We start from the raw sequence: 23212 nt of genomic DNA, 5'->3' as shown, positions 1-23212 counted from the left end.
AGTGCTAGGAGATCAAATTACAGCCTAGAACCCAAAGCTATCCAACAAAGAATTAGCATCCGGTTCATGGAACATAGTCGGAGCCGGTTTCGGCTTGGGCTTTTCTTCCTTCTTAGATTCAACACCTGTCTTCTCAGCCCCAGAAACCCTGGAGTCCGTAAGTCGAATGGGCAAGTCAGCCACAACGAGGCTGCTTCGGCGACGAAGCAACTTCCGATAGTCAACACCATTCTCATTCATTTCGAGAGAAGTGTTAGCGTGCATTGAGTCTTGCATGGGTAATCCGCCGAGGAACTCCCAGTGGCGCACCAGATCTAAAGCGAGGAAATCGCAGCCCATGCGGTCGTAAAGTCTGGCGTTGCGGAGGACGAACTCCCATTCTTCGCGGGGTCGGACCTTTGAGGCGCCCTTGAGGGTTTGAAGGGTCTTTGCGCGGAGCTGGTGGTAGAGAACGACCAAGGCGGGATCGTTGGAGAGGTAGGATTTTGATTGTAGGGTTACTCGTCCCGGGCTTACTGGTGAGGTCGGGGTTGGTGGTAATAGGAGGGTCTCGACAGGTGACTAGAGCCGTGTTAGTTGGGGTTTGATAGTTGGGAAAGCATAGAGCTTACGATCAGTGCCCGCACTGCCATATCTCGCCGTCTGAGCATCCAGAAGGCCCACGAGGCCATCCAGCGGTTGCCCTCCGAGGCAGCTTCGTGTAAGACTTTCTCCTCTAGGATGTGTCGGAGAACTGGTCCATTGTCTCCTTCGTATGCTCGCGTGATTGCGATAGCAAGCTGGAGATCACCCATCTGGTTTATGATAACGTTTGCAGCATCACGCAAGTGGTCTGCAAGAAGGAAGAAAGATGCAGCATATTCTTGATAGACGTTAGCTTTGCTTCTATTTTGGGGGTAATTGGGCAAAGTTACCGAATCGTCGCTTCCCAAGCAATGCATAGGCATTCTTGAGCGCCGATGTCTTCCATCGCTGTTCTTTGAAGTCATTCGCCAACAAACGTTGGGTGGCTGCTTGTTCGCGGTTCCAATGTGCGATACGCCAGAGGCCCTGGAGAACATTCTTCTTTCCAAGAGCGAGGTAGTATAGAGTGCAGTCGATAGGATTCCGCTCTTCTGTCTTGGTGTATTCACACCGAGCAAGAATCTCGAGTTGTGCTTTCTAATTGAAGAGTTAGTTTTGGTTTTCATTGGTATGCGGTAAGAAATACGTACAACAGCTACCGGGTCCGAGAGCCACATGAAGAGACCGCTTTCACGAGCAGCCTTCCATGTCAACTTTCCATTGAACTGCCTCGATACGAGATCTGTGAGGATGTCTTGACTGCTGCTGTGATAAGCCCATACAATTTCTCGCCATGAGACAGCGTCTTTATTGGCAACTCCCTGGGTCCGTCGCAGCATGTGTTGTCGGAAGAACAGGAGATAGCGTGCTGCATTATCGTCCATTGATCGTCTGTGCTTTTCAACCATCGCAACGCATTCAATGGTATCAGCCAGGCGGAACTGCTCATGACTGGACAGTTGAGGCAGAGCGATGCGTGCCAAGTTCTCGTTAAGTGCAGTGGCAGTATTTTCATCTATTACAGAGGACATTTCCTCGTCGGCGGAATCCATATAAGAGGAGCGCATTTCCTTAGAAACTGCTTGTTGGGAGCCATCCTCTTCATAGAAACACTCAACCGGCATCTCCAAGAAGCCATCTAGGTCGTCACCCTCGGTATAAAACTTCAGCTTCCGATGCAGGTTCAACAGAATTGTGTGTACCAGGCTGGTCCTCCCAGCCAGAATGCACTGTGCCAAATATTGTGGATGGAACACAGGAAGTGGGCCATTAAGCCGGCTAACAACGTCGAACATATCGACAGACTCAAGTCCCCGGGACGGCATTCGAAGCTCAGAGACCAGACGATCTCCAACATTGATATCCTTATCCCAAACAAAGAGCTGGTTACCTGCGCCTATGATCAAATGACCATTATTTAACCAGCAAGAATCTCCGATGGGATGAGGTGTGAGGTCCCGGATCCAGATCTCCCGAACCTGAGTCCATGAAGGTCGAGAGTCTAGATAGTCGTAACGAAGCTGTGACAGAAGAACCACTTTGTGAGGGAATCCTACAGCCAAAATGGATTGTTTGTCGGGTGTTGAGGTCCAGTCAAGATCCCGAATAATATCATGTGAAGCGAACCGTTCCTCGAACTCCAATTGGGCATTGTTGGTATCCCAAATGGTGAGGCGAGTCCGATGTTCGTCTACCAAAGCTGCCTTGCGAATAGAGCTTCCACTGGCCAGAGAGGGGTTGGTGATGCCAGTATCAACTGTGGATTGCAGCAGCCATTCAGCTTTTGAATTTGCAGGGTCAACCTTGGCGGTCCATGTACGCACGACACCGCTGTATGTATATGAGAGAGCGATGTCGGTGGAGAAGGCATCGAAAAAGCCAGAGTGCTTGGCTTTGGGGCCGGCCGGGTCCACGGGAAGAATGTATGCGACGTCCTCTTTCAATCCCATGTCAAATATGCAGAGCTCTCGGAGATGATAGCCAGCATCATCTCCAGATTTGCTCTGGCTGTCCTTGGTGGGCCATTTGATTTCCCATGCGATACCATGCATATCTGCCCAGATGGTCGCTACATAAGCAACGCCCGAGGTGATCTCAGTGCTGGGGATTGGGAGCACACAGAGCGGCTTGTTATCTCGGGTGAAAGGTAATGAAGCCACTTTCTTCGCGTGATATGAGCTGTAATCCCACAGCGAGATGCCATTATGATGGAGATTAACCAGAAGACTGCTGTTCTCCAACACGCATGTCCGGTGGATATGCTCGTCGGAGAGCACCACGCTCTTGTGAGCCAATCTTGATCCACCATCATGGCGCCGCTGTTTCCAGACTGTTGCTTTGTTTTCGTTGGTACGTGACACAAGTGTATCTCCAACAGCGTTTCTGACAATCTTCTTGACCGGAGCTGTATGGCCTGACCAAGACGCGGTCTGTATGATTCGTTTTGTTCGAGGTGCAGGGTCAAAGAGAAGATCCACTTGGGAATCATACCACTCAATCCGGCCGTCGAAGTGATGAACCAGAACGCTTAGCGTGTCATCTGATGCTGTATTTTGAAATGCATGGATTTGAGCATAGTCCTCTTGCAACGATCTATTAGTTGCGAATCCAAACCCCAATCCCTCCACATGGAGAATATTGAAGACGCTCAGTTTGGTCTTTGCTTTAGAGCCAACATCTTCCAAAGCCCAGGCCGACATGTGGCCCTGACCGTCAATCACAACACAGATCTCCGGCGCCTTGTTCGCAACCTCGATGACATGTTCCAATGCATGGTTCTCTTTATTTCCTGTAGTCCTCTGAACAGCACGTTCAGTTGCAGCGCAAAAGTCGCGGCCGTCCAAAATAAATCCATATCGCCGTTGTGGTCCTTGTTCTTCGTTCAAGGCATGTCTAGGCTGAACCGACTCACCCATATCAATCACAGCCCAAAACTGTAGTGGCGAAAGCGCATGGTGGTCTGTCACAGCCCATACCCGGATCTTGTTATCGGCGCAAAATGTGTAGAGGACATTATCTATGGACTGTTCAGGGTGTCGCGGCATTCGCCAGTGTATCCCAGTAACGACATTCGGATGCGGGAGATATGAGACCTCAAACCGGACCTCATCTGCACCAAAAGCAAGCCGCCTCCATATCTTAGCCAAGCGGTCGTATTTACCTATTGTAACAATCAAAGCTGAATCCGGAGAAAATTGTGCGAATTTCACTGGCATCGCTAGCTGGCGTTTCCATACTAGTCGCGGTTCGTCATTCAGAAACCAGAGGGCGAGTCTGGAGTTGCCCGCCAGGAGCTCGTTCGCGGAACCCCACGATAGCGTATAGATCGGTTCGTCGTCATCGCCGGCACGGAATGTATAAAGGAGAGACCACTAAATATAACCAAGTCTTAATATTAAATTCCGTCCTTCTTGCGCACGTCTATTTCTCCAGGCCAAGTTTCGGGGTCGAACTGTATGCGCACCTTCAATGTCTCGCCCTGGATGCCGTACGGCTGGTACACGAACACATCGGGCCCCCCACAAACAGCAATCTTCCCGGAGGTCTCCTCAAAGGCTACAGCTTCAAGAGCATCGGTATCGTCGACGTAAATCGTTTGTAGGAGCTTCTGCGGACCGCCGAGGATAACCAGCGCGTGGCCGGAGATGTATGCCTAGAACGCGCGGGGGTATAGGTCAGCGACAGGGTTCTTTAACCGGGAACTGGAGCTGTAGAAGTGTGTTTCGGTCTCATATAGCACATACAACAACACGAAGACCGTCCCACAGCGCTGTGCTGAATGACTGGAGCTTCGCTGGGGGTCTCCCCGGCAGTACCGCTCGCATAGAGGCGGTTGGTTCGGAGGATGGACGCTCGTTGCGCTTGGGATCACGTTACACCATTGCCAGGTTCGAATGGTGTATTCCTGAGAGGAGGAGGCGTATGGAGGGAGTTGGGTGATTTCGTTGGTTATGGGGAGGTCTGGATACGCGGAGGCGGAGAGTTGTCCATTACGCTTCCGCTCCACTCGGCGTGACGAATGACCCTCGACAGCCTCGTTTTGGGCAAGGAAGCCCCTGATTTCTATCATTTTGGGCGTCGGTCTGTTGTCTGTTTGGCCGGAGAATTTTGTTTTGGGTGAAGTTCTTGTGAGCTCCAAAATATAGCAATAGAGCTACTTGATAAGGAGCAGTTAATCAGTACGTATACTGATCGACATGGATGGCTGACATATCATTCTACTAAGTCTACGATTATTTACTGTTGAAGATTCTCAAAGTCATACTATTAACGTTAATGTCACGTTCATTCATGTCCAAGTACATTCATTGTATACCAAACCCCCAGAATCCCTGAACTCGCTATATGTTGCGCCGGTTGATGCATGGAATGGAACAATATCAACAAGACACGAAGAGGACTATAGTCATCGCTGATGTACAGAAGTGGGAAGCAGCTGAAAAGACATCATATATCAATCAAGAAGGTAAAGGTCGTCGATTCGCTGATCGGCGACCATCTGTCGGAGACTCAGGAGGTTCATCGTCCACGAAGCGGACGCTGTTTCCTACCGAGGTTCGTCGACCAGTGCGTGGCCTGATGGAGGATGTGATTTGACCAGTCGTGGTACCGGCACGAAGAAGCCGACTCGCGAAAGGGGTGCGTAAGGGGGTGGCAGGGGTGGTGGACATTTGTGCCAGTGCTCGCGCTCGCGCGGCTCGTTTAGAAGGTGATGCGGTGAAACTCGGGGTTGCGAGGGGAGTTGCGGAGACCGGCTCCTGAGAGGTGTTCGTAAAGTCGCTGAGTTTGAAAGGTGTTTCGGCTTCGTCTTGGTACCAAGGGTCAAATAGCGCCGAACCAGCGCTATTCACTTCTCCGAAATTCGGCACTCGTGCTGGTGTCGTGGATGGACCGGGGGTCATAGGCGGACCAGCAGAATCTCGAGCCTCGAGCTTCATTCGGGCATTGTCCACCCAGTTGCGGAACATGTTCCTCGAATGTTTTCTGAGATTTCTTTCGCGCATGGCTTCGGCAGTCTCGGCGGTACTACCGATCTGGAAAATGCGAAGACTCATCTTGCGAAGGGAAGCAGCTGACTGTCGCAGGACATGCAATCGCAGGACATTGTCTGCTTGGTCTTCCATCTCACGGCGAATGACAAAGGTTTCGGACATTTGCATTAGCTGGTCGAAGGCAACTTGTCGGAAATATGAGTTGTCGGCGTCCTGAACATCCTGTAACCTCTTGGTGGTCTTCTCATGCCATTGGACAAATATCTCCGATGTATCCGTCAGCAATTTGTCACGATCAACAGCACTGGCTTGTTGCTCCATCTCAAGTATGATCCGCGTTTTCGAAGCCCAAGCAGCCAAGGCCTTGGACGCGAGATTGACTTTGATTCTCCGTCGAACTTTTGCATACGCCTCTTGTCGCCGTCGTTTGCCGGAATCCACCTTGGCCTGGTGCCATTGCTTCATGTTCCTTTTCACCAGGAAGTAATATCGGGCATCATTGGCCCATCCTTCCATTTTGAGCACCTGTTTATGCTTAGATTGCCAAATTGCAAGAGACTCGGCTGCCAATCGCGGGGCATAGAATTCAGATGCCACATACTCTCGCTCGCGCTGGAGCTGCAATTGATCCCGCCAAATGGCGAATTTGGACCGCACCAAGTCTTCAGCTCGATTATCTTCAAGAACTTCTGCATGGAACAGCAAGCGAGTATAGGTACCTCGGGTATTTGTCACAAATCGAAAGAACACTTCCCGCTTAATGCGCTGCTCACGAATTCTCCGCATCAGCTCGAACCTCTCCATCAGAATCCACTTGTACATGGCTTCCATCTTGAGTCGCTCATCAATCCGAGCCTGGAGGGCCAAGCAGCGAAGCGTGTCATTCCAAGACGTCCATGCATTATGCTGAACACGAATACGGTCCATTTCTTCGGCTTGTTTCGCCATCTGAGCCTTCCCAATCCACTGCGATAGAGCATTTCGTACAATTCTAGTATCAACCATCTCTGATACACGAGAACCAGCCGGAGCCAGCCGGGACTGAAGTCTCCATTCATCAAAAGTGTCTTTCAGAGTATGCTGACGTCGAGAATTTTGAAAATACTGTTCTGCAGAGGCAATGGTTTTTGAATGCTGAGACCATACCTGGAGAACAGACTTGAGAGATGACCGTCTGTTCTGTAGGTCTATGTCATGGTCACGCTCTCGGTTATTCCGGAATTTTCGAAGCCAAGCAAGAAGTGACCGTCGTTTTAGTCGGTAATCGGATAATTCGAGGACTCGACGATCACAGAAACACCACCACCAGTGCCAGAATGACGCTTTTTGCATCTTTGCTTCACGAGAGGCAACGGCTTGAGCCTCTGCCGCTTTCAGATCCTGGAGTTTCTTCCGCCATGTGTTCAAAGGCCTCCGTAAAGCGAACCGTTGGGCTTTCAATTCATTGACTGCGGTGATCTCCCGCCATGCGTTGAAATATTTGACGCCAAGAACATGTCGTCTGGCAGCAGAAGTACGAGCTACTTCATCTGATGTAAGTTGAGCCCAGTGACTAAAGGCTTTAGTCATCAAATATAGATCGCGCGCACGGGTGGCACGCTCTTCAAGGTGTTTGAAAAACCGTTCTGTTTGAGCCGAGTGGCGTTTGTCCTGAATGATTCCCCGCCATGGCTCAAATGCCTGTCTCGTCAGAAGACCTCGGTCATAATTTATTGCGATAGTTTCCCTTGTTTGACGCGTTTGTCTTGCCTGGAAGGCCTTTTTGAACCATACTGACAAGATTCGACGGCAGATGGATCGCTGTCGGTACATATTGAAAGTCGATGCGTCCCGAAGTAGATCGGAGAGTTGCGGACGGTAAACATACTCTGGTGGGACCTCTTCCTTTTCGAACGAATCGTGTTCTGGGCCTTCAGACAGAATTGACTGCGCATCCTCAGACTCAGTGGCTGATGAATCAGGCAATGGAGGGCGTTGCTGGTGTGAGCTAGAACGTGAACGTGAAGCTTCAGCCGCTCTCTTTGAACGATCGCGGGCGACTGCTGACCTCGCCACCACTCCATTGGTCAATCCATTGGTTAACGGAGGATCTTCCTTGACGGGGACCTTGTTCTCCACTCCGTCGAACCTGCTTAACAATCGACGACCAACATCCAAGAACTGGCTAATCAATTGTGTCCGATCTGGGGACCTGTTGGGGCCAAAATCAGGATTGGGCGTAGGAGACAATTTGGGTTTCTGAAACTCGGGCTTGCCAACGTCAAGTCGCGACATCGACGAGCGAGAGCTTGGACGATTGATGAAGCTTCTTTGTGTAGCATCCTCGCCAATGTCAACAGTTGTATTGAACGAAGCGCGTCGTTTCGGAGTAGGTGTTACACCGTTCGTAATGGGAGAATGATTTTGTTCGACCTCGCTAGGAGTATCATCCACGGTATAATTGGTGTAGTGGTCGGTCTCGTCGTCGCCATCGCCGAAATCGAACTTAATCGCGATGTTCATCTGTTGAAGCAAATTCTCGAATTTGTCGAAGAGAGTCTTGCCAGGTACATCTTTGTTGCCCATCTTGAACAGGAAGCGCAAGCACGCATGGCCTGGGTCTGCATCGACGCCGTGATCCCGGTTGTGTTGTGCAATGACTTCATCGTATGCTTCAAAAAGTGCGCGGAAAGGGAGTAGATCGACAGAGGGTTTGGTCTCCGCGTCCGAAATAACCTGGTAGAGAAAGCCGACATCTAGGCGGACGCTATTAGGCTCACATCACGGTCATAGGCGTTGCATAAGGTCCTACCTTCGTCTGAAAGAGACGAGTTCTCTTCGGTCACGGCTCGGCGCTGAGAGGATATCGGAGGCATCGAAATTCGCGATCTTGAGGCGCGCTTGTCGCATCCGGGTCATAGAGGCGTAACAAATATATCACCGCGAAAGCGGGGCATGCAGAGAAGATCCATGCGCATGCAGAGCTTGTCTGCGATCAGCAAATGCGCAAAAAAAGAAACAAAGTCATAAATCGGAGTTGGTCAAGTTGTTTTGGTTGGTCGCGACAGAAACATGCGGCGCGGTCACGTGCGCATATCCGTATTAGGTAACATTCCTGGATTCTCCTTCACTTCATTCCAAGCTCAACCATCAGATACATATAAGATGCCTGCTAGAACTCGTCCTGTGGAAAAAATTGCTAAAGCCTCGGCTCAGTGCTCCGCTGAGGTGTGTATCTCGTGACCGATCCTTCTGTCTTGCAGATCTGACTGAAACAGGTTGCGGCATACGGCAAGTGTGTCGTCACGGATTACAATTCAGTGCATAAAGACATGTGCGCGAAGGAGTTCATCAGATTGAAGAACTGCTACTTGGTAAGTAATCTCATATAGGTTGCATATTTCAACTTGCTAACCTGCTGGTACAGGCGGCCTCCAAGAAGGGCTAAGCAGAAGCTCTTATTATCATGTACAATCAAGCGTTTAAGGGTCATGACTTCAGTTTCAACGGCGCATACGAGGAGGCATTTTAAACTAAACTATCTTGAATTTCACTACTAAAGCATTGGATGCGAGTCTTATGTATCGAAGAAGAAATAATTGAAATTTCGTGAATATATTTTTATTCGTAAAGCAGGGAAAGGGGGAATGCAAACAGGAGACTTCTATCCACACATGCTCATTTGTTGAAGTCGACACAAAGCACGCTTGATGCTCTAAAGCCTGAGAAGACGCAACAAGAAGGTGGCGTTCTGCACTTCCTGTTCTTCTTGCGAGATGGTACCCTCAGCATCCGCGCTGGGAACCTTGCCGTCGATGAAGGTACTCTCCTCAACTTGGCGGCGGAGAACCTTCTCAATGGCTTGAGACTGTGACTTGAAAGCCTCACCGAGGCCAATGCTATCGGGGTCCGAAAGGACGGTGTACTCCATCTTCACATCATCAGTGGGGAGCAAACCGGCCTTCTTGCGAAGACGCTGGACACGGTTGATGATCTCACGACCCAGACCCTGGTGAGCCAGCTCAGGGTACAAGTTGACATCAAGGATGGTCAAAACATCAGCGTCAGTGTTAGTCTCCATGCCCTTTGAGCCGTCATCCTCCTTGATTCCACGTTTCACAACGAGGTCACCCTCGACGAGCTCAATACCATCGACCAGGATCTTCTTGTTGGCAAGGTAGCCCTTCACGTCGTCACTGGAAAGCGAAGGCAGGGCCTTCTTAACCTTTTGAACGTCCTTCTTGAGCTTCTTACCCAGAGTAGGCCAGTCGGCGTTGACACTGTACTCGACGTTGTACTTGGCCTCGTCAGAGGACAGGACAAGTTCGAGAACATTAAGCTCCTCCAAAATGTATCCCTCAAGCGACTTAACATCGTCAAGGTACTCCTGGTCCTTGTTGATGACGACGAGGGTCTTCAGAGGGGTCTTGAGACCGATAGCACGGCGCTCACGGGAGATACGGCCAAGGTCGATAACCTTCTGCATACGAGAAACTCTGCGCTCAACAACCTCATCGAAGAGCTCCTGGCGGACCTCTGGGAAGGGAAGGAAGTGGACACAGCGGCTGTCCTCGGCGCGGAGCGCCTCGGGGATGTGAGGAAGCAGACGCTGGTAGATGTTGTCGGTGATGAAGGGGGTGAAGGGAGCAAGCCCTCGGACCAGGGTGTAGACGACCTCGAAGAGAGTATTGAGGGCGTGCAAAGTGTCATCAACACCGTTCTCACCCTTGAGACGCTTACGGTTGAAACGAATGTACCAGTTAGTAGTGTCCTCGATCAGCTGGAGAAGACGGGGCACAACAGTGTACAGACGGTAACCAGCCATCTCCTGGTTCACGAAGATCAAAAGACTTTGGCAACTGGCCAGAATCCAACGATCCATGACGTTAGTGTTAGTGGTCTCCGCCTGAGGATCAAACATGAAGTCGATGTTGGAGGTCTTCTTCAAGAGAGCCACCTGGCCTTCGAAGAACTTGTAGCTGTTCCACAAGGGGAGCAACACCTTTCCAACAATCTCCTTGACACCGGACTCCTTGAAACGAAGAGGCTCGGCACGGACGACAGGAGAGTTGATCAAGTAGAGACGAAGGGCATCAGATCCGTAACGGTCCATAATCAGAGTAGGATCCGGGTAGTTCTTGAGTCTCTTGGACATCTTCTTACCATCCTCAGCAAGAACAATTCCGTTCACGACACAGTTCTTGAACGGCAGCTTGCCGAACAAGTGAGTGCCGAGAACAGTGAGAGTGTAGAACCAGCCTCGGGTTTGATCTAATCCTTCAGCGACAAAATCGCCAGGGAAGCCGTTCTCAAATTGTTCCTTGTTCTCAAAGGGATAGTGTTGAGAAGCGTAGGGCATGCTACCGGACTCAAACCAACAGTCGAAAACTTCCTCAACACGCTTGAGCTCGCCTCTTCCTTCCTTGCTGGGAATGGTAATGTGATCAACCTTATCACGGTGAAGGTCGGTGATTTCACCGGTGTATCCACTGAGCTCCTTCAACTGCTCAATGCTGCCGATAGCAACCACTTCCTTGTAATCCTCAGATACCCAGAGGGGTAGAGGTGTACCCCAGAAACGGCTACGTGAGATGTTCCAGTCGTGGGCATTTTGGATCCAGCTGGCAAATCTGCGATCCTTGACGAAAGAAGGAGTCCAGTGAGACTCAGAGATTCCCTTGAGCATATCAGGGATGATGGGGCCAATGCGAACAAACCACGATGGAACGGCACGGTAGATAAGGGGGGTGTCGCTTCTCCAGCAGAATGGGTACGAGTGAGTGATTTGGCTATCAACGAGAACACGGCCGTTGGCCTTTAACTGCTTGATAATTCCCTTATCTGCAGCCTTCACTCCTTGGCCGACGAAGTCGCGGACTTCGGGTGTGAAGCAACCCTGAGCATCGAGAGGGTTTGGCGCTTGACGCTTCTCATCGGTAACGCCGTGCTCCTGAGCAACTCGGTAATCGTCCTCACCGAATGATGGAGCCTGGTGTACGATACCAGTACCGTCTTCATTGGTGACATATTCATCATTCAGGACCCTGAAACCGAAGTCCTTGAATTCCTCGTAAAAGTAATCGAAGAGAGGCTGGTACTTCCATCCCTTCATATCAGAGCCCTTGAAGCGGTCGACAATACTGAACTTGGCCTTCTTTGGGTCCTTGTAGATGGTCTTGAGCAGACCTTCCAGGAGAATGTAATTCTTCTTTGTGGCCTCATCGTAGATCTTGACGTACTCGTATGTGGGGTTAACACACAGTCCGATGTGGGAGGGCAGAGTCCAAGGAGTGGTAGTCCATGCAAGCAGACAAGTCTCGGGATCGTCCAGAAGAGGGAAGGTCACGACAATGGCGGGGTCCTGCACATCCTTGTAGTTTTGTTGCGCTTCGAAGTTGCTCAGAGGGGTGTTGAGAGCAGTGGAGTATGGCATGACGCGGTAGCCACGGTAGACCAGGCCCTTATCGAAGAGCTCCTTGAACACCCACCAGACGGATTCCATGAAGGAGGGGTTCATAGTCTAAATTCAAAGACAGTTAGTAGGTTTCACCGACGGCTGGCAATGTATATTCTACCTTGTAGTCATTGTCAAAATCAATCCAACGGCCCAGACGTTCAATGGTCTATTTCGAGTGTTAATTCTAATGCTGGGCAAGGCATGCTGTGAAACCATTCTAGGACTTTACCTGACGCCATTCAGAGGCGAACTTCATAACAATAGCTCTGCATTCCTCGTTGTATTTCTCAATACCGATCTTCTGAACTGCCTCCAGACCGGACATGCCGAGCTTCTTATCAATCTCATATTCAATTGGGACACCGTGAGTATCCCAGCCAAATCGTCGCTCAACGTAATGGCCTTTCATAGCCCAGTATCTCGGAATGATATCCTTGATAGTGGAAGCGAGAAGATGGCCATAGTGAGGCAGACCAGTTGCGAAGGGAGGACCATCGAAGAAGGTGTAGGGTTCACGGCCCTTGGAGAGTTCGACCTGCCGTTGGAAGGCATTGATCTCCCTCCACCGGTTGAGGACGAGCTCTTCCTCGGCAGGAAAATCGATCGACATGGTGGAATGGTTTGCGATTTTCCCAAAGATGAAGAGTGAAGATCCAAAAAAGTGACTCACCCCGCCATTGATTTTTTGCCAGTGCGCGCCCTACGCCCTCCCCTCCTCGTCCACCGCCTTCCATAACAGGCAGATTTATGAAGTACACATTGGAGTAGACGAGGCAATGAGAGAATTTTACAATAGAAGACTCCGATAATCGTCTCCAATGGTGATATAACCATCCATGTGTAGGGTTTGATTTCGATTGCGCAGCTATATACTCAGCAAACATTCCTCCATCACACATCATCCTCCTCGTCATCATCCTCGTCGTCATCCTCAGCCTCTGAGACTTCTTCTCCAAGCTCCTTGAGTCGATTCTGTGCATTGTTAGTGTTTTTTTTCGAACATTCTTAATTGCTGAACGTACCTTGTCTTGGGTTCTCTTAACTTCTAGGTCTCCAAAGACAATCAGAAGATCTTCCAGTTCAGACTGGGCTGTTTGACGAGAGTCCTCTTTCTCCTTCGCTTCCGCCCGTGCCTTTTCAAGCTGAGCCTGGATGGCCTTGAGAGCGTCAGCAGCACTGCGAGCCTGAGACTCGGCCTCCTTGGCCTTGTCTTCAGCCTCTTTAGCCCGAGTTTCCAGCGCAGAAGTTTTGGATGAGGCGTCTTCTTGGGCTGACTGAAGGCCCTTACTGAAATTCTTGGACTCTGCAAGATCTGACTCAAGAGATGCGACAGTTTTCTTCAAAGCAGCGAGCTCAGTTTCATGCTCCTTCTTGGCTGTAGCGAGGTTCGTTTCTAGAGTTCCGACTGTATCGCTGTGACCAGTAGCTGAGTTCTCGTGTTGTTTCTTAGCCGCAGAAAGATCCGACTCCAAAGATTCGAGCTTTTTCTTGTAGTCATCGACTTCCTTCTCATGTTCCTTCTTGGATGCTGCCAAAGAGGACTCCAGGCTCTGAATCTTCTTCTCCATATCAGTGACCTGTCCACCCTGGGTTCCCTTGGCGCTTTCCAAGCCCTGGATCTTCTTTTCGAGGTCGGCAACTTGAGACTCGTGTGATGTCTTGGTGCTTTCTAGGTCTTGGATCTTCTTATTGAGATCGGTGACCTGACCGTCATGGCTCCCCTTGGTGCTTTGCAGCTCTTCAAGCTTCTTCTTCAGGTCGGTGACTTCCTTGTCGTGAGAATTTTTAGAGCCTTCCAGACCTTGTATCTTCTTCTCGAGCTCAGCAACTTGGCCGGCATGAGATTTCTTGGCGCTTTCAAGATCCTGGACCTTCTTGTTAAGGCCGGTGACTTCTCCATCAGAAGATTTATTGGTGCTCTCGAGGTGCTGGATCTTGTTCTTGAGTTCAGTAACTTCTTTGCCGTGAGACTTCTTGGCGCTTTCCAGATCTTGGATCTTCTTCTCGAAATTGGTAACCTGACCATCGTGAGATTTTTTAGTACGCTCCAGATCTTGGATCTTCTTCTCAAGACCGTCAACTTGACCACCATGAGACTTCTTCGTACTCTCTAGATCCTCAATTTGCTTCTGAAGATAAGCAAGTTGGCTTTCAGAGGACTTCTTGTTGCTTTCGAGGTCTTGGATCTTTGTCTCCAGATCAGTCACGTGTTTATTGTGACTCTTCTTCGAGATTTGTAGGGTTTCAATCTGCTTTTCGAGTCCAGTCACCTCACCACCGTGAGTTTCCCAGGACTGTGTGATCGTCGTCTGCAACTCTTGGATCTTATTGTTTAGTTCCGCAACGTGTCCATCATGAGATCTGTTGGTGTTTTCCAAGACTTGAATCTTCTTTTCAAGGTCGGTAACCTGTGCCTTGTGTGATTCCCTGGATTGGGTGATGACATTTTCCAACTCTTGGACTCTCTTGTTGAAATCGGCGACCTCTACCATATTGTGCTCTTCAATGCGAGAGATCTCTTGCTCCAAGCCACGGATGGTTTTCTGCAGACCAGCAACTTCACGCTCATGGTGATCTCTAACTTCTTTAGCCTGGTGACTCTTTCTTTCGGATTCAGCAGAGACCTCCTTGAGTTGATGGTCAATGGCACGGAGCTGGTCACCGTGTTTCCTCAATAACTCATTGTGGGCATGCTTGTGTTGCTCTTCCAGCTTTGACAACTGGTGTGACAGCTCTTGTGCATGACTGTATTGCAGAGATTGCTGGGCCTGTTGAGCTCTCGTCAACTCAATAGTGCCGGATTCTTTGGTCTTTCGGTGATCCTGATGTTCTTGGTCAAGCTTGCGTTGGATGCTGACAAGATCGGACTCCAGCTTTTGGAGAGTTTGAGTTCGATCTTCAAGTTCTGCGCGCAAGGAGTCAACAAGCTCACGCGAGACACCCTTCTCGACACCATTGGCAACGACAGAGATCTCGAATCCAGGTTCACGGTCGATAGCCCGGAGCAAACGGCTGAAGTTGTCCTTGAGGAATTCAATGAAAGAGCGGTCAAAGAATACCTCGGGCAGTCCACCCTCAAGTGGCCCTGCTGCGGTCTGCGGCAGCACTTCGAAGTCACGGACCAATTCACATTCTCGGAGCCTTGTTATCTTGTCGATGTACTGCTCTCTCCCGAGTTGCTCAATGAGCAACTTGTGTAGCGTAATGCGAGGGATGGGCGAGTCCTTAGTAGAGAACTCATATATGACACCCAATAGGACGGTGCAAAGACCAGGTATCAGTTTACTTGGAACCCGCTGGTGCTTGATCTCCTGCAACAGGGTTTGGATACTGCTACCCTCGCCAAGGAGATCGTTCACGACATCTGGGTCTTCGAAAAGCCAACCACAGAGCAGCATCAGGTAGCCAACTGTGATTCTTTCATCGTCGCCGCGTTGCAAACCAGTGATTAGATTCCCAACCACAGACTGAACACTGGTGACTACTTCCTCACCGCTCTCAGCATCGCCCTCGGTAACGCTCATAGCCAATGCCTTCGCCTCTCCATCGTCAAAGATCAGGTGGAACATCAAAACAGAGGCCATCCAAACTTGGTATGGATCAGCATTTCCTCGTAATTCTGGCGCAGTGAGCAACACAGAGAGGATATTCGGGATCTTGTCCTGGCCACTGGTATGTCCTTCGATAGCACGTCTGAGAACATGGATCCGGATTCCAGGATGATGGGCAAAGAATGCTTTCATACATTCACAAGCAGCTAATCGTGCATCCAAAAGGCTGTTGGGGGCAGGCTCAAGGCTAAGCTTTAGGAAAGCTTCGATGACGTTGATCCGTAGTGGTTCATGTGCATCGCCATTAGCGGCCTGGTCGCCACGTGAGTAAGAGCCCCATAGCACTTCAATGTCACCAAATCTTTCCTGCAATGGCGAGTTACCGCGAATAAGATCGGCACAGGTTCCCAATGCCTTCGAAGTGACATTCACACTGAATCTTTGGCCAAACGCTATGCTGAGTACTTGTTCTGTGACACCATTCTGCCAAAATGCTGTCTGGTTAATGGGTGTGCTCATGCCACCACGGATCAAAAACAGCTGAATGATGGCCAGTAGACCCCAGACGTTCTTGTCTCGGTGGAGCTGGGTCCATTGGGGGACGGGCTCGTCGCCCTCTGGCTCCTGTTGGCATTCATGAAGAAGTGCTGTCACTCTTTTTATAGATCCTGTCTCACGGAAAAACGATTGATTTGAGACATTGAATCTCAGCAGTTGAGCGAGCAAGGAAAGGCAATCTTCGACGACCTCGGTTCCAAGACTCAATGCACCCTCTGCTTCGATAAGAGAGAAGAGTATCTCGAACGCATTCTCGAAAGCCACAAGCTTCTGCAGCTCCTCTGATGCGGGGGTCAGGGCGATAAGCAGGACTAATGCCTCTATAGAATGAAGAAAACAAGTTGTCAGCTCCATCCACATAAATTAACAAGCAATTCCAGATATTGACAATGGCATACCGTTGCGGACCGGTTCCCTCGCATCTGTAAGCGTGCTGACGAGCTTAGAAATACCCAATGGCGCTGTAAAAATGCATTCTTGTGTTCGTTCAGGTCGTGCGCTGCAAATGTGTGACATCAATTGGAGGGAATATAGACGGGAGTAAAACTCTCGGGCTTCGAGAAGGTCGAGTAGGGTAGTAATATTATCTTGTCGCTTTGGTGATGTTAGCTCATGGTACAATGGTTGGGTTAGCACTGCGTACCTGGGTGAATTCATCTGCCAGCCACAGGGCGATTTCATCCGACGCTTCAGGCTAACAATAGCTGTCAGTACTTCAGTGGGCTTTTTTTTTCAAGCTGGAAATGCCTACACTGGATTCATCAGGCGTAAATAGCATCAAAAGGGTCTCAAGGACCACCTTGATGGTGTCAACATCCTCGCTATCATTGCGTAGACTGCTGATCAAGGATCGCAGACCACCAGAGGCTACCGAAGCAGGATAAAGCTTTGCAAAGCTTCTGAGTCCCTGAATTGCAGCCCGTCGATCTTCCAGCAATGTAGCACTTTGTAGTCTACTGCTTAATACGTCAATTGTGTCCGTAGCCGTTTGTTTGGCCGGAGCTTGCGACTCGAGGATTCGGAACATCGCAGCTAGTTTTCAGTATCATGGTCACCGCCGGCCGAGGGCGTATGAGTCGATATTCATCGAAGGGAGATCAGAAATTAGCGGAAAGTCGAAGTGGTCAGTAGAGAAAGCTGTCCTCCTACTGAAGGGGGTTAAGGCCGATCTTGGCCCGAGCAGAATCGCCGACCGCCCGGAATTTATCTTTTCGTCGGCCAAGCTACGCTTTCATCACTTAACACGCTGCACCGCGATTTCTACTGCGGTTGCACTCTGCTTTTGAATTACTTCTACCCCGGTGGAAGTAGAAGGACTTGGAGCTGAAGTATTTGCAACTACTTCCTCTCAAACCTAGCGCGAGACATCGCGACTTGCGCCTGCAACAACCCGCTGTCAACCGATTGCGTCAAAGCGATACAACATTCACCCCAATATTGACCGCGCAGCTGTCGCATCGCCATCATGGGTGTCCCCGCGCTTTTCCGATGGCTTTCCAACAAATATCCGAAGATCATTTCGCCGGTTATTGAGGAGCAGGCCCAGGAAGTGGATGGAGAAGAGATCCCGATCGATATCACCGGTCCCAACCCCAATGGCGAGGAGCAGGATAACCTCTACCTGGATATGAATGGTATTGTACATCCGTGTACTCATCCGGAGGGAAAGCCCCCACCGGCGAACGAGCAGGAGATGATGCTGGAGATCTATAAGTACACTGACCGCGTGGTCAACATGGTCCGCCCCAGAAAGCTTCTGATGATCGCTATTGGTATGTGGATGTCTCAGTAGAGCTTTCGCGGCTCTGCTCTTGATTTTATGCCCTTAGATTGCCGTCAAACTAACCTCTATCTTACGTACAGATGGTGTCGCCCCGAGAGCCAAGATGAACCAGCAGCGTGCACGTCGTTTTCGCTCCGCGCAAGAAGCTAAAGAGAATGATGAGAAGAAGGAGGAGCTCCAGAAGATGCTTGCCAAGCAGCATCAGACAAAGACCGGTGAGCAATTGATCCAGGAGGAAGTTGTTCAAAAGACATGGGATAGCAACGTCATCACACCCGGAACACCTTTCATGGACATCCTCGCTGCTTCGCTGCGCTATTGGATTGCCTACAAACTCAACACCGACCCCGGCTGGGAAAATGTACGTTGGACCTTATCTTTCTTATCCTAGTAGTGATGCTCATTCTCATATCTCACAGTTGAAAATTATCATTTCGGACGCCACAGTCCCTGGAGAAGGAGAGCACAAAATCATGGAGTTCGTACGATCACAGCGTGCTTCGCCCGGTCATGACCCCAACACTCGCCATGTTATCTATGGTCTGGTGAGTTATATTAAGTGTTCAAATCATGGAATGTTAAGTGCTTACCAAATCTCAATAGGACGCCGATCTGATCATGTTGGGACTTGCTACCCATGAGCCTTACTTCCGTGTATTGCGCGAGGATGTGTTCGCCCAGGACTCAAGACCTCGCGGATGTAGACTATGCGGACAGACAGGACACAAAGCCGAGGAGTGTCTAGGAAAGCCAAAGGAGAAGAGTGGAGAATTCGACGAGAAACAACATGCTGCTCCTCTCAAACCATTCATTTGGCTTCATGTTGCTGTTCTCAGAGAATATCTTGCTGTTGAGCTCCGTGTTCCTCAGCAGAAATTCCCCTTCGACCTCGAACGTGCTCTGGATGACTGGGTGTTCATGTGTTTCTTCGTCGGAAACGATTTCCTTCCTCACTTGCCTAGTCTGGATATTCGTGAGAACGGCATTGACACCCTTATCGCCATCTGGCGTGACAATGTTGCCGGTCCCATGTCTGGGTATCTTACAAAGGATGGAAGCGTTGACATGGCGAATGCCCAACTCATCCTTCAAGGACTGGCCAAGCAAGAGGATGCTATCTTCGCGCGCCGCAGACAAGCCGACGAAAGAAAGCAGGCAAACGAGAAGCGTCGCAAGGAACAAGATGCAGCCCGCAATGCAGAGCGTTCTCAAAAACGGAGACGCAGCTCTCCCCAGTATGATTCACCGCAAAACCGCTCGCGTGGTAGTGGTGCTGCTGAGCCTGCGCCTCCCATGGAATTGATCACTCCCGGCCGTGGCCATTTGGCCAAGGAGACCCGCGAATTGACACACAGCATGGTTGTCAACCGTGGCGCTGTCTACCGCGCTAATATGGAGAACAAGAGCGCCGCTGCTATCTTGAAGAGCAAACTCATGAAGGGTAACCAGGATGAACCCGCAGACGAGACTCCAGCTGCGGAGGGCGAGGAAGCAAACGCAGGGGAGCCAACCTCGCCTGGAGTCCTCGGCAAGCGAAAGGCAGACGAAGTTGAACAGCAGGAAGCCGAGGCAGGAACACCGGGCAGAGATTCTCCGCCGCCAGTTGCCCCTGTCCCCGAGAACAAGCCCAAGGAAGACGAAATGCCTGAAGACACAGTCAAGCTCTGGGAACCGGGCTATGCTGATCGGTACTATGAGCAGAAATTCGGTGTCGATCCGAAAGACATCGAGTTCCGTCACAAGGTCGCGCGTGCCTATGCCGAGGGTTTGGCCTGGGTTCTCCGCTACTATTTCCAGGGCTGCCCTAGTCAAGGGTGGTACTATCCGTATCATTACGCACCATTGTATGTATCACTACTCCCTTCACTTTATTGATTGGAAGACCAATTTGCTAACACACCTTTTCTAGCGCCGCGGACTTCGTTGACATCGCCGATATGGAGATCAACTTTGAGAAGGGCAAGCCATTCAGGCCGTTTGAACAGCTTATGGGCGTCCTGCCTGCCTCATCTAACCATGCACTGCCAAAGGTGTTCCATCCTCTCATGTCTGATCCCAACAGTGAGATCATTGACTTCTACCCGGAGGATTTCCCTCTGGATCTGAATGGCAAGAAGTTCGCCTGGCAAGGTGTCATTCTCCTTCCTTTCATTGACGAAAAGCGTCTCCTGGGCGCTATGGAGAAGGTGTATCCTCTTCTTACTGAGGATGAGAGGAGTCGCAACAGCCATGGTTCGGAAGTACTTTTGCTTTCTGACCGTAACCCATTGTACCAAGACCTTGTCGCGAATTTCTATTCCAAGAAGCCTGGTCCCGCACAGTACACAATCAAGCAAGAATTGAGTGGTGGTCTGGCTGGTATCGTTGAGCGAAGTACCACCTACATTCCCCACAGCTCGCTCAACTCTCCCCTCGAGGCACATGGCATGCCGGGACTTGATGATGATCGCTCTCTTACGTGAGTTTAATCAGTCTTCCTTATTCAAAGTCCAAACATACTAACCTCTATAGTGTCGAATACACCATCCCGAAGTCTTCCCACGTTCACAAATCTATGCTGCTCCGCGGCGTGAAGCCCCCAACGCCAATGCTAGATTCAGCCGACATCAGAGCAACCAAGGGTCGCGCTCAGAACTCAGGCCGCTCATTCGGTGGCGCCCCATTCCAGGGCAGAGGCCGAGGTGGCCGCATGAACTATCAAAGCGATCGCCCGAACCCCTTCGCCGCTCACCTCGACCCGAAATTCAGCTCTGGTCCACCAGGTGGTCCTGGCGGGCCACCCGGATGGGTTCCCCCTGGCCAGAACTACGGGGGTGGTTACTCACGAGGTCCTCCTCCCCCACCCCGTGGTGGAATGTCGCACCAGTACCCACCCCAGCAAGGTTATCAACAGCCTGGTGACTACTACGGTCACCAGAACCAGTATAACCAGGGTGGTCAGTACAACGGACACCAGCAAGGTTATGGCTCGCAGGATTATCGTGGAGGCCGTGGCGGTGGTGGTCGTGGTGGTGGCGGATATCGTGGTCACCGCGGTGGTGGTGGTGGTGGTGGTGGATATGGTCGGTATTAGAAAGTGGGATGGGACTGCTAATCTCTCATCTTTTTCTTTCTTTGTGAATGCTTCGTACTGGTTTTCAATGCCGATTGTATCTTTTTTGAATGGTTGGGCTCTGGGTATGAAGGCCCAGGAAAGAAATGGAGTTATGGGAATGTAACATGAAACAAAGTTTTTTCTTTCTTTTCGATGGACTCTTTGAATATTGACTATTCTTGTCTAGGGCTTTGTAATATGTAGTCACTGCATGCTAGGTATGCCATTTCGATATGCACACAATGTGCTAGATCATAGATGTAAATACATCCAATTTTTGATTAGACACCTTTGTAGGTGCTTAGAGAATACACTCGTTGAGTATCAATCTCTTTGCTCATTTTATGTTGTTTTATTTTGTGGTTTTCTTGGCGATCTATATTCTACTGTGTAGATATGCATTCTGGGGCAATGACTAAATTTTCTCAAGCCTTATTCCAATTCGTGGTCCTAGTTTGTAATGAAGTACACATAAATGTAGCCAGCTTGCTAGAAGGAAGTTATAACTTCACACCTTTCAACACGCCTCCTAGACCTTTGTTCATCATCACCTGCGATATCTCCTCATCTACTTTGATCACGCGGTTCTTCCGCTGCTCGATTTTCATATGCCTGAAACCGAACCGCTCAATTTAAGGCAATACTGTATTGTGCCCGAAATCCTTTACGATAGAGATTACTGCGATTGTCTATCCAGAAATGGCAGGCTCCTTGCAGGTGCCTGCGGCTGCGACACAAGCCGGGAGATTCTGGGCGTTGTTACCAATCCGGACGCTGTCAAGATTGCAGAATTGTTCCATGTCAAGAACTGTTCAGTTTAGAAACATCTGGCAACATATGCCATTCTGCCCCCCCCCCCCCCACCCAAAAATTATTATAGCCTCAGAGCGCCGCGCCCTCGGGCCGAACAGATAGCGCTCAAGGTTTGGCTCATTTATCAGCTAATGCTCTCAAGTTATTCCCCCGCACCAATCTCGATGCATCTCCCATTCGGGTTGAGGCCAATGACTTTTTACACGGATTACGATTTTAAGCTATGTCAAAATGACGCATCGTGGACACCGGCACAGTCGACATGCCAGAGCTCTACCTATAGAATGGTGCCACACATCCAGTGGTGATCCTCGAGGCACAACCTTTTCTGCATAGTACCCAAATGAGCACACGGAGTCAGGAAACCACCAGCCAGCAACTAGATTGGCCCACTCCCCAGAACGGCTTGACCTGGAACACAACACCCCAGCCTTGACGATTGACAATATGACTTTGCCTGGGCAAATAACCAGCAGAAATGACAGCGACACACGCCAGATGTTGTTTCAATTCGCCGGCAAGCTAACTGAGCATTTTCAGCAGAGTCTGCTATCTCTGTCAAACAACCTGGCAACCCCGAGAATGATGGTGGTGGGGATGCGTTGTTGTTCAAAGCCAAGCACTTGATGAGCTAGTAAGTTGATGTGCGCGCATCATGAATAAGTGCAGCGGAGGGTCCCCAATGGAGTCCGCTCGATCAACTACAGTTGATGTCAAGACCGCAGATGCAGAAATGGCTGATCCAGATAACACCAATGAAAAGACTGCGAATGTCAAAGGTCACTGGCGCAGAGATGACAGATGCGGAAACCGCGGATACGGAGACCGCGGATATCGAGGTCACTGGAGCTGACATGGCTGATGCAGAGACTGCCCATGCCGAGATCGCCCAGCCGGAGACCACTCACATAGAGATCGGCAGTGGGGACACCTCAATCAAGAACACGGTCGACAAGAGATCCAAGGCGTCTGCTAAGAGACTCAGAAGGTCTGAGCCCCCCTTGAGCGGCATTTCCAAGGCCAAGACAAAGGCCAGAACTTCGAAGCCCATGGAGACACGACAGGCACTCCTGGAGACGGCAATCAAGTTGGAGCTGAGCGATTCGGAGCTGAAGGTGGAGCCCATGAAGATGGAGCCATGAGTCACGGTCGAGGATACCTACTTGTACTAGTAGATCGATCTACAAACTGAGCTGAGAGATGATAAATTGGAAGGGGGAATGGAATGAAAAAGGGGGGGGGGATAGAAGATCAGAAAATAACATATCACAAATGAAATCCAAATCACAAATCAAAACATAGTAAAAGGCCACACTGTGTTGGGGGGAGGAAACCAGTCGTTCGTCGTTGGTCAATTTCAGGGGTTCGGATTACCGGGCGGTCAAGAAAGCCGCGAGATCGGCGGGGAATTCACGATCGATT

At 50.2% G+C, this 23212-nt stretch overlaps 7 protein-coding genes across 7 annotated transcripts; 3 read left to right on the top strand and 4 right to left on the bottom strand.

The window, feature by feature from the left end:
• Positions 1-24: 24 nt before the first annotated feature.
• N7508_009830 (uncharacterized protein) lies at positions 25-4388 on the bottom strand (the record flags this gene model as incomplete). Its single annotated transcript, XM_058467892.1, has 6 exons — positions 25-561; positions 612-862; positions 915-1161; positions 1215-3935; positions 3983-4216; positions 4308-4388. The coding sequence occupies 6 exons, from the start codon at positions 4386-4388 to the stop codon at positions 25-27; spliced, it is 4071 nt and encodes a 1356-aa protein (XP_058315738.1).
• A 633-nt stretch (positions 4389-5021) lies between these two features.
• Positions 5022-8410, bottom strand: N7508_009829 (Sfi1 family protein; the record flags this gene model as incomplete). Its single annotated transcript, XM_058467891.1, has 2 exons — positions 5022-8290; positions 8347-8410. The coding sequence occupies 2 exons, from the start codon at positions 8408-8410 to the stop codon at positions 5022-5024; spliced, it is 3333 nt and encodes a 1110-aa protein (XP_058315737.1).
• Positions 8411-8699: 289 nt separating this feature from the next.
• Positions 8700-8982, top strand: N7508_009828 (uncharacterized protein; the record flags this gene model as incomplete). The annotated part of the gene is made up of 3 exons (XM_058467890.1): positions 8700-8762; positions 8813-8908; positions 8962-8982. 3 exons carry the CDS (start codon positions 8700-8702, stop codon positions 8980-8982), a joined length of 180 nt encoding a protein of 59 aa, XP_058315736.1.
• Positions 8983-9249: 267 nt separating this feature from the next.
• Positions 9250-12601, bottom strand: N7508_009827 (isoleucine--tRNA ligase ILS1; the record flags this gene model as incomplete). The annotated part of the gene is made up of 3 exons (XM_058467889.1): positions 9250-12054; positions 12110-12157; positions 12221-12601. 3 exons carry the CDS (start codon positions 12599-12601, stop codon positions 9250-9252), a joined length of 3234 nt encoding a protein of 1077 aa, XP_058315735.1.
• A 281-nt stretch (positions 12602-12882) lies between these two features.
• Positions 12883-17127, bottom strand: N7508_009826 (uncharacterized protein; the record flags this gene model as incomplete). Its single annotated transcript, XM_058467888.1, has 5 exons — positions 12883-12963; positions 13014-16420; positions 16499-16694; positions 16744-16794; positions 16852-17127. The coding sequence occupies 5 exons, from the start codon at positions 17125-17127 to the stop codon at positions 12883-12885; spliced, it is 4011 nt and encodes a 1336-aa protein (XP_058315734.1).
• Positions 17128-17565: 438 nt separating this feature from the next.
• On the top strand, positions 17566-20956 carry rat1 (5'-3' exoribonculease Dhp1; the record flags this gene model as incomplete). The annotated part of the gene is made up of 6 exons (XM_058467887.1): positions 17566-17872; positions 17964-18244; positions 18303-18428; positions 18487-19727; positions 19793-20341; positions 20395-20956. 6 exons carry the CDS (start codon positions 17566-17568, stop codon positions 20954-20956), a joined length of 3066 nt encoding a protein of 1021 aa, XP_058315733.1.
• A 1628-nt stretch (positions 20957-22584) lies between these two features.
• N7508_009824 (uncharacterized protein) lies at positions 22585-22932 on the top strand (the record flags this gene model as incomplete). The annotated part of the gene is made up of 1 exon (XM_058467886.1): positions 22585-22932. One exon carries the CDS (start codon positions 22585-22587, stop codon positions 22930-22932), a length of 348 nt encoding a protein of 115 aa, XP_058315732.1.
• Positions 22933-23212: the final 280 nt, after the last annotated feature.

This window comes from Penicillium antarcticum, assembly GCF_028974205.1.
Source record: "Penicillium antarcticum strain IBT 31339 chromosome Unknown utg000009l_segment0_segment0, whole genome shotgun sequence".
Classification (NCBI taxonomy): domain Eukaryota; kingdom Fungi; phylum Ascomycota; class Eurotiomycetes; order Eurotiales; family Aspergillaceae; genus Penicillium; species Penicillium antarcticum.
The sequence above is the reverse complement of the archived record's forward strand: the minus strand, read 5'-3'. Positions and strand labels throughout refer to the sequence as shown.